The sequence below is a fragment of the Rhipicephalus microplus genome, chromosome X, assembly GCF_043290135.1.
Source record: "Rhipicephalus microplus isolate Deutch F79 chromosome X, USDA_Rmic, whole genome shotgun sequence".
Taxonomy (NCBI): domain Eukaryota; kingdom Metazoa; phylum Arthropoda; class Arachnida; order Ixodida; family Ixodidae; genus Rhipicephalus; species Rhipicephalus microplus.
The window spans coordinates 291,276,879-291,286,774 of record NC_134710.1 but is presented as its reverse complement, the minus strand read 5'-3'; the positions used below and the strand labels follow the sequence as shown (position 1 = coordinate 291,286,774).

The following is a 9,896-nucleotide window of genomic DNA, read 5'->3' as shown; positions in this document are numbered from 1 at the left end:
GCATTAGAAGGAAGACGTAGGATTCTTCTGTAACTTCAAAAATCAAATCCAGTTGGGCAAATAAGAGGCAGCGAAAACAGACTTACGATAATAGGAGCAAAATCTTCCCGGTTTCTGTTACGTTTATAGCATAGGTATAGCACTGCATTGCTCCTGTATCACTGACCACATTTTAGATGAGAAACAGTTACGAAATGATGTTGTTGTGGATGACACAGTTTTCATTCAGTATTTATTAGAAACCTGTGGAAACAGTAAACATAATAAATATTATTGGAGTATTGCACCATGATTAGTACAACTAACACAGGGGAGGATGTAGCTGTATCTTTTAATAGTTTATTTAAATCAGTAGGAAATATCCATCATAAACCGAACACTGTCAACTTTACGTGCCCAATACAGGAAATGACATTCATATTCCAAGTAACGGACATGAGGTGTTTTGTCTGCAATCATATCTCTAAACAACTCTACCCATAGTGATTTAGATGGTCTGCATATTCGGCCCCTTAGGTACGTTGCCACTCTTAGCAGGAGGAGCTCTTAGCAGCAGGCAAGAAAACATAAATAGCATTTTTGGAGTCCACTTTTACGCAAAGCTCCCAGTTTGTGATATCTGGTAACATTACAGTAATAAGTTATGCGCTGATGAGACTATTTAGGAAGAATAATCACTAATAACTGTCCGATTTACATTATATCCACATATACGTCACGAAAATAAATACGTCAGCCCCGCCGCGGTGGTCTAGTGGCTAAGGTGCTCGGCTGCTGACCCGCAGGTTGGGGATTGGAATCCCAGCTGCGGCGGCTGCATTACCAATGGAGGCGGAATTGTTGAAGGCCCATGTGCTCAGATTTGGGTGCACGTTAAAGAACCCCAGTTGCTCAATATTTCCAGAGCCCTTCACTACGGCGTCTCTGGTAATCATGTGCTGGTTTTTGGACGTATAAACCCCACATATCAATCAAAATAAATAAGTCACTACGTGCGATTAAATGCGGTCAGTATACCTTTGGGAAAATGTATTAGTGATCATTGTCCGAATGACATTATACCCAGATAATGTGTCATGGAAGAAAATACGTCAAGACGCATAAAAAATACGCACTGCACACCTCATAAATAAAGTACACAATAACCTAAGCCATTTAGTTGACAATGAGTTTAAAGCAGCTATGTTTTAATTATTCCCAATTACATTATTATCAGAATCTTGAGTTGTCATACGAGCAAAATGAAAACGAGGATCTTTGGTTCCTTAATTGTAATCGGACAGCCGAACTCGCCACGTGCAAATAATAGAACGCATGTATGGAGAACCACCTACCTCAAAAAAATAATTGTTGGGCTTGTTAGTAGTGCTTAACTGCCTTTAGCATATTACCGCAAGCATATTAAACATTACTTCACTTTCTGCACCATACTGGTCTAACAGCGCACATATAATACATCTGTGGAGATTGTTTTTCTTTTTTTTTTCAAGAAAAAGAAACTGAGAAAAACGTAGTTTTTGGACATGCTCCAACAGTTCTCGCCAACTGGCTGATGTTCCGAGAATACATCAAAATTTATATACGTAGCCCGCTATCATAGGCATTCAGGGGTATAGTTGTACTTCCCTGTGCTTAAATTAGCTCGAAACAAAGTTTAATGCACATCGAATTAACAATATAGATATATAGCAAACCTTCGTTCTTAGTAATATTATAATAATTTGTGGGGTTTTACAACCCAAAACCCCGATATGATAATTAAGGACGCCTTTGTGGAGGGCTGCGGAGATCTCGCCCAACTGGTGTTCTTTCCCGTGCACTGACTTTGCAAAGTACACGAGCATCTACGATTTCGCCTCCATCGAAATACGACCGCAGAGGCCGGGATCGAACCCACTACAATCTGCCGAGCGCTGTCCCACCGAGGAGCATCATTCTTAATATTAACAATATCTGGGGTTTAGGTGCTAAAATTAAGAGACAATAATGAGCCATGCCGAAGGAGAGGGCTCAGGAAATTTTCAACCATCTGGAGTTGTTTAACGTGCAGTGACATCGCACAATACACGAACATCAACCGCCGCATCCGGGTAGTCTTCTTTCCTGTGTTCGTCATATTCCTTTCTCTAATACGTATCACTCTGTCATCGGCCCCTAATCCAGCTACAGTGATGCAGCCTATTCATGAGAGGCTGACAAAGCACTGATGAGAAAAGGCGTTAAAATACCAGCGCAGATAGTTCTACGGCGTCTCTCAAAATAATATGGCGGTTTTAAGGCGCCAACCCTACATATCAATTAATCAATCAATCAATCAATCAGATTGCTGGCTGTAGCTGAAAAGATATTTGGGAGAAACACCTGTGTCGCTATATGTCGCCGATAGCCAGTGCCACAGCTGATGCGGTGAGTTGAAAGCAAACTAGCGCTATCAGAGGCGGGAAGGAGATTCGGCGGGCCACACCAAAGGCGGGATCGAGAGACCGTTGTACATAACTCAAAATAAATCTCAAGAGTGAATCTGAGTGTGCTCCGCAAGTTTTTCCTACCTATGGACGACGCAATACACGACGGGATTTTCACATTATTCATGTCATGACCATCCTGACATATTCGTCATTCGTCATACGTCATACTTTAGGCGGTTCGTGAAAGATTTTGCGGCAATCGCCCAACCACTTACCGATCTTTTGAAGAAAGGCGTTCCATTTTCGTGGGGGTCCACTCAAGCTGCCGCCTTCTCTCACCTCAGAACACTTTTGACGACGCCCCCTATCCTCGCCCACTTTGACCCATCTGCCCGAACTGAGGTCCGAACTGATGCCAGTGGTCACGGTATCGGAGCCGTTCTCGCCCAATGCCAACAGGGACACGACCGCGTTATCGCGTATGCTAGCCGCCTCCTTACACCTGCAGAGCGTAACTATTCGATCACAGAGCGAGAATGCCTTGCTCTTGTCTGGGCGGTCTCAAAATTCCGTCCATATTTATATGGCACTCACTTTTCCGTCGTCACCGACCACCACGCGCTCTGCTGGCTTTCATCCTTAAGAGATCCTACAGGTCGACTTGGTCGCTGGGCTCTGCGACTGCAAGAATACACCTTTTCTGTGATATACAAGTCTGGACGCCTGCACCAGGACGCCGATTGCCTTTCTCGCTATCCAGTTGACCCATCGGCCACCATACCTGACAACGACGCCTGCGTGTGCTCCGTTTCTCAACTGAACCACATAGCCGACGAGCAACGCCGTGATGCAGCCCTACGAGCTATCATTGAGCGCCTCGACTCCTCCCCATCGAACCGATCCTATCGCTCGTTCGTACTCCAGAATGGCACATTATACCGGCATAACTTCCATCCAGACGGCCCATCTCTGCTGCTTGCCATACCCAAACACCTCCGCTTGGCTGTACTCCACGAACTTCATGACGTTCCTACTGCCGGTCACCTGGGTGTGTCCCGCACATACGACCGGATTCGCCGTCGCTTCTATTGGCCAGGTCTGGCACGGTCCGTCAGAAGATACGTCGCGGCGTGTGAGGAATGTCAGCGCCGCAAAACACCATCGACGCTTCCGGCTGGGCGCCTTCAACCACTCGATATTTCTACTGAACCTTTCTTTCGCGTCGGCTTGGACTTACTCGGCCCTTTTCCTCTGTCTTCTGCTGGCAACAGGTGGATAGCTGTGGCCACAGACTACGCCACACGCTACGCAATCACACGCGCCCTTTCAACAAGTTGCGCCACTGACGTCGCCGATTTTCTTCTACACGACGTGATCTTGCAACATGGTGCTCCACGCCAGCTGCTCACGGACCGAGGCCGCACATTTCTATCAAAAGTCATAGCGGACATTCTACGCTCTTGTGCAACACGCCACAAGCTCACTACGTCGTACCATCCGCAAACAAATGGCCTCACAGAACGCCTGAACCGAACCCTAACTGACATGCTTGCAAAGTACGTTTCCTCAGATCACTCTGACTGGGACATCGCTTTACCATACGTGACATTTGCCTACAATTCTTCGCGCCACGACACGGCTGGTTACTCCCCTTTTTTCTTGCTGTTCGGCCGCGAACCCACATTACCCCTCGATACGACGATTCCGTTACCAGCAGCTCCAGCTTCACAATATGCTCTGGACGCCATCAGCCGGGCCGCCCACGCACGCGAAACCGCTCGTGCTCGCCTTCTGACCTCCCAAGCAAACCAACGGCGTCGGTACGACCAACGACACCGCGATGTGCACTTTTCGCCCGGTTCGTTGGTTCTGCTGTGGTCTCCGACCAGGCACGTTGGCCTGTCTGACAAGCTGCTCTCTCGGTACACAGGGCCCTACAGAGTGCTTCGTGAGGTGACTCCCGTCACTTATGAAATCACTCCTGCTGCCTCGCCGTCTTCATCCACCCCTAGGGCCAGCGACATCGTACACGTCGCACGCCTGAAGCAGTACCACTCGCCCAATGATCTTGACATCTAGATGCGCCGAGACGGCGCCTTTGCCGACGGGGGTTATATGCTACCTGTAGGCTGCCACAAACCATAGTGCGAATGCGCGTGTGCGCCCGACGAAGAAGATGAGGCTCGCTGGCTGCTCGAGCTCGGAGCCAGACTAGCCAGTGCTGCAACCGCTCTTGCAAATATATTTTTCGAATATATTCGCAATACTTTGTCTCGTTACTCACGTAACAATATTTACCCATAAAATTTGTCTACCCAAACTGAAGGAGGCCGTCACAACAGCGCTCAGACGTAGACGGCTATATATATAGATGAAGATATGCTGATGTATACGACGATAGAAAATTTACAATTGCATACATCCGCTAACAAGCAAAATGCTATGTGACGAGTCTCCCAGCCCCCTTTTTTTTGGCCCCGCAAATCTGCGGAGAACAGGTATGAAAACATTAGGACATTGATCTGTAATGTGCAGCGAAGAGCAGCTTCCCGTAAATATAATCTGTATGCGCCGCGCGCGGCAGCTCCAGGTAACTATACTGACAAACAAAGACAGGGCATCAGAACAATAAAAAACAGGAACAAGTTTATTCCAACGCGAAATGTCACGCAGATGAACCCTCAAGTAGACCACTCAATCGACTGCGCTGTCGAAGGATGTACTCTCGCTGAGCTCCAACAAACTCTCGTACAAGCACTCCAGTCGGATCAAATCGAAGTCATAATCGCACCTGGTCGTGCGGTCTCCGAACGGATCGCTCCCTTCCCGAACCATGCGTCGCATATGGAGCCGTACAGTGCGCAAATGCGCCTTGTAGGACTTCAGGAACGTCATAAGGACGAATTTCCTGAGCTCGGGCGAGTACGACGAGCCTGGATCCAGGGCGTCCTCGACCTCATCGCACACGGCCACCCTGAGGGTCTCATGGTGCAGGTAGTCGTTAACTGCTCCACCCTCGTCCAGTCGGCCCCTGACCAGAGCCCGGACGTTGTGCTAGGGGTCGTCCGTCACGATCGATTGCAGGGCGATGATCAACGTCCTCAGGTTGTGCTCAGAAGAGTTCCACATTGGTCCCGACCACGTCTCCAGCAGATAGAGGCATATCATGCCGTCTTCATTGAGGTTCGGCGTGAACCGTACTCGTCCTTCGTCGGTAGTCGGAAGCTCGACGAGAGGTTGCTTAGCCGGGAAGGGGGGTGGGCACTTGAGAACAAACCGGAAGAAGCCACATTCATAAGGCGTGCCCACAGGCCCCAGTAATATGCCGTGGATTCTGGTCACGTCCCTCTCATCCGGTACGATGATGACTCCGGGAATGAGCAGAGCGTAGATGTCCATGCCGGGATGCCTGACCTGGTGCAGACAGTGCAACGACGGCGTTCTGACGTTCTTCAGCACGCGGGATTGCTTCTGTTCAGACCGTGATGTTACGTACCGAAGCTTCTGGCAATATGCCGTTGACGGAGCTCGAGCCTCTTTCACCGGCAACGCGCGTGTTTCTCCACGAAGCGCATGAAATCTTCGTTATCCTTCTTTTGCTATATTACACGTCGACATTTAAGGTGCTGCAACGAAGATGGTGAATCGAAAAAATTAAGTAAGTCGTTCGGTTAATTGAAATATACTGTATGGTGTGAATGACAAAAGCAATTATTGTGCGCACTCTTTCTGTTTTCAGGTACATTCGTTCTTTACCTCGTTATTAGTATTACTATCTTAAAGATGAAAAAAATTCAAATAATCATTTATTGGCCAATTTTCCCCGAGTGGGTATGAGCCATAGAAGGACCCCAATATCATCATTACTATCAAGGTGCTTTCTTACAAAAATTGAAACTCCTAACTTCGGGTAGGTGGCTGGTGAGGGAAAATGCCATTTGAAGGAACGTCTTTCTGATTTCCTACATATATCGGCCATTTCAGAAGGGTAATTTACATCGGTATTCAAGAATCATATTGATGCTTATCATCAGAATAAGTGAAATACGGTTGAAAATTAGGAGAAAAAGGAATTTTGTTCCATAGTTATTTCCAGCCTTGGCTGAGTACAGGAAGTTCCGCAAGAGGATGAAGAGAAAAAACTTGTGAGACTTCAATATTGTCTGCAGTGTAAATATATAATACTTTTTCTACGAGTTGAGAGAGATTCATACTTGTAAATGTGAGCGCGTCACGAGGTTTTGAATCATAGACGAAAAATGTAGACAGTTGGCAAAATGTCAGGTGCCCCTAAAAGATATATTGAAGCAGCTTCACTGACTGAAGATCGCGCAGACTAATTAAGCAGTGGAGCTGGTGGTATCATAATACTATTTCATTCTCTGCTGTAGGCCAGTGTGCTCAGATTAGGGTCCACGTTAAAGAAACCCAGGTGATCAAAATTTACGGAGCCCTCCCCAACAGCGTCTCTCACAATAATAATGTGGCTTTGCGACGTTAAAAATAATCAATTATTTCATTCTGTGACTTTGTTCTACACCAACATTTCCACGGTCTTGACTGTTTGACCAGTGTTCGCGGCCTCAAGACAGTGACATCGCCCGGAATTCCCAATAATAATGGTGTCGTGCATTATCTCGCCTCATTGTAAAGTCGGAATTCAGTACAAGCCATTGGCGCGAAACCTCAGCTTGTTTCACTTGAGCGTCTGCATCTTCTGCTCTCCGACTTGGCTGCAAGCCTTCGGTTATCAAATTCCAGTTGATGGTCCTGCCGGGCAGCTTCTGCCGGAAAACGCGTGACTTAGGCCTTCACCAGCCATTCCAGTTATGGAAAAGTTTTTTTTTATATTCACTGCACCAGTGTATCAGTTTTGCCCTCACGGGATATTGTAGTGATATACAAGTTCCTCATATTTTGTGCACCGGGGAAGGAATTAGCGCTCACCAGACCTTCAAGTTATGAACAAGTTCTTCATCTTCACTGCATCGGAAAAGTTTCGGGCCTCCCGCTTTCATCAGCAGATAACTGCTAAGTAAAAGCGCAGAAGAGGCACACGCTGCAATAACCTATATCCTAAACAACTCTGCAGTTAAATATAAGAAACCAAATTGACAACTGTCATTGCCTGTTGCGATTATGTAGCGGTGACCTGCTGGAGCCTTGCCGTAGGGATGTGACATGCACATGAATCAATCAATCAATCAAACATTCAATCAATCAATCAATCAATCAATCAATCAATCAATTGGTTGGTTGGTCGGTCATTCGAAATAACCAGCAAACAAATGACTATCCAGCAAGCAAACAAACTAAACAAATACAAGCATACAATATCGCATGACTAAAAAATTGAACTCATTCCAATTACAGAGTTAAAGTTCAATCGGTAGTCATGTGGATCACGCTTGTAGTCACGTGGTGTGGATATGCGTCATACGGTATGACTCGACGTTTCGCTCATGATCATGGGGTGGGAACACGTATAATCAATCAGACTTCAATGTCACGTTTCAATCGATGCGACACCGTGACCCGGCATTCTGTCTCCCGCATGTGGTTTCCGAATAATGCACCATTTCATGTGCATAATTCGTCATCCTCTCCCGAACATTAACGCGTAACTCCGTCTCCCGCCCTCACTGTTGTACGTCACGCACCATTGCGTTGATCGATTTGACAGGCCGCTAGCCATTCGTTCTATCTGAGTCTAACGGGAACGTCTTTACTACAGCTATCATTTGCCCCATCGCGGTGGTCTCGTGGCTAAGGTACTCGGCTGCTGACCCGCAGGTCGCGGAATCAAATCTCGAGTGCGGCGGCTGCATTTCCGATGGAGGCGGAAATGCTGTAGGCCCGTGTACTTAGATTTGGGTGCACGTTAAAGAACTCCGGTGGTCGAAATTGCCGGAGCCTCCACTACGGCGTCTCTCATAATCATATAGATGTTTTGGGACATTAGACCTAACGTATCAATCAATATCAGCTATCATTGATCGGCGGTGTGCCGCCGGAATTCATAGTAGCATGGCATTGACATGGAGAGCCCGCATTTTGAGAATTCTCCGTCAATGAATGCAATCGATCATTCTGACAAACAAGCCATGGAGGGTGCGAGCCGTGTATAAAACAGCAGGTGTATCATTATCTTCATACCCTCTCCCTCGCCCCTCCGAGGTGGTCTAGTAGCTGAGTTGCTCGGCTGTTGACACGCAGGTCGCGGGATCAAATTCCAGCTGCGGCGGCTGCATTTCTGATGGAGGCGGAAGTGCTGTATGTCCATGTGCGGAAATTTTGACCATGGGTCATTAAACTTTCTGGAGCCCTCCACTACGGCGTCTAACGTAATCATATGTGCCTTCGGGACGTCAAACCCCACATATCAATCAATCAATATCCCTTCCCTTGCAGTTATAGTCGGGAATTGAACATGAGCCTCGGCGCTTCATCCTAATGTTGTGGAAGTAAGTGATATGACAATATGACGACAGCGTTATTTAGAAAAAAGAAGCTGCGCGAAGCTACCGATCAAATATCTAAATGTTTCCTAGCCAGACAATAATGTCATGTGCCCGATTGTTCAGTAATTAACTAATATACGGCGAATCGATCAAGTAGTCAATCTCTGTACTTTATCCGGTTGAAAATGAACTGTGTGCGAGAAGATCGCAAAGTACACGGGCCTTTAGTGATTCACCTCCATTGAAATCCGATAACCGTGTCCAGGATCCAGTCAGCAATCTTCAGGTCGGCAGCCGAGAACCTTAGCGACTGATTCATCGAGGTGGACATTTCTTCATAAAATCGTGTGTTAAAAGCAAACAAAAGGCGTCGCTATAGAAGAAGCTACCGCATTTTCTGCTTCCATCTGCTCACAGTAAATGCCCAAAGTCGCCGCAAGCGTGCGTCCTGTGTCACTGACGACGAAATCCAGCTGTTTCGCTGTGATTCTTGGAAACACGCGCGAATTATTCTTTGGAGCATATCGCATCGTTTTGGAATTGTTGCAAGGATAGCGGAATCGTCGAATCGCGTATACGTGCTAGGAATTAGTGTGCACCACGTGCGTCTTGTTTGGCTAATGGTGCTGCGGTATGCAAGATCTCTCGAGCAGACGTTTTGGATCGATGACATGCCAGCAGTAGCTGTCAGCTCGGCTATGAAATATTGGCATTCTGCAGTCTGCATGCAAGATGTATTACCCGGCGCGTTGTAAACGCTTCGCGATCACTCGGTTATGTCGTCGTCCATTCCCTAAATTTGGCCAATTTCAGGTACCTTACGTATGGTTATGAAGAGTAAGGCCTCGCCGGTCTTCTTGGGTAGCGTTTCGCCAGGGCCAACGCTGGGCAGGGAGTATGCAGGCAGGGTCAAGGCAAAAGCCAGCCTGAGGGAAACAAAACTGTTATGTTTACAACGTATGTACAGAACGCGAACGAGAAAGCTTCCGACGATAAAATGCGCCGGCCTTTTATAGGCGCCGAGGTG

General features: G+C 47.2%; 1 protein-coding gene across 1 annotated transcript; it reads right to left on the bottom strand.

The window, feature by feature from the left end:
* Positions 1-5,102: 5,102 nt before the first annotated feature.
* LOC119182754 (ubiquitin-conjugating enzyme E2 Z) lies at positions 5,103-5,807 on the bottom strand. Its single transcript, XM_075876612.1, has 2 exons — positions 5,506-5,807; positions 5,103-5,439 (listed from the first exon to the last, which is right to left on the bottom strand). Exons 1-2 carry the CDS (start codon positions 5,805-5,807, stop codon positions 5,103-5,105), a joined length of 639 nt encoding a protein of 212 aa, XP_075732727.1.
* Between the last annotated feature and the right edge of the window lie 4,089 nt (positions 5,808-9,896).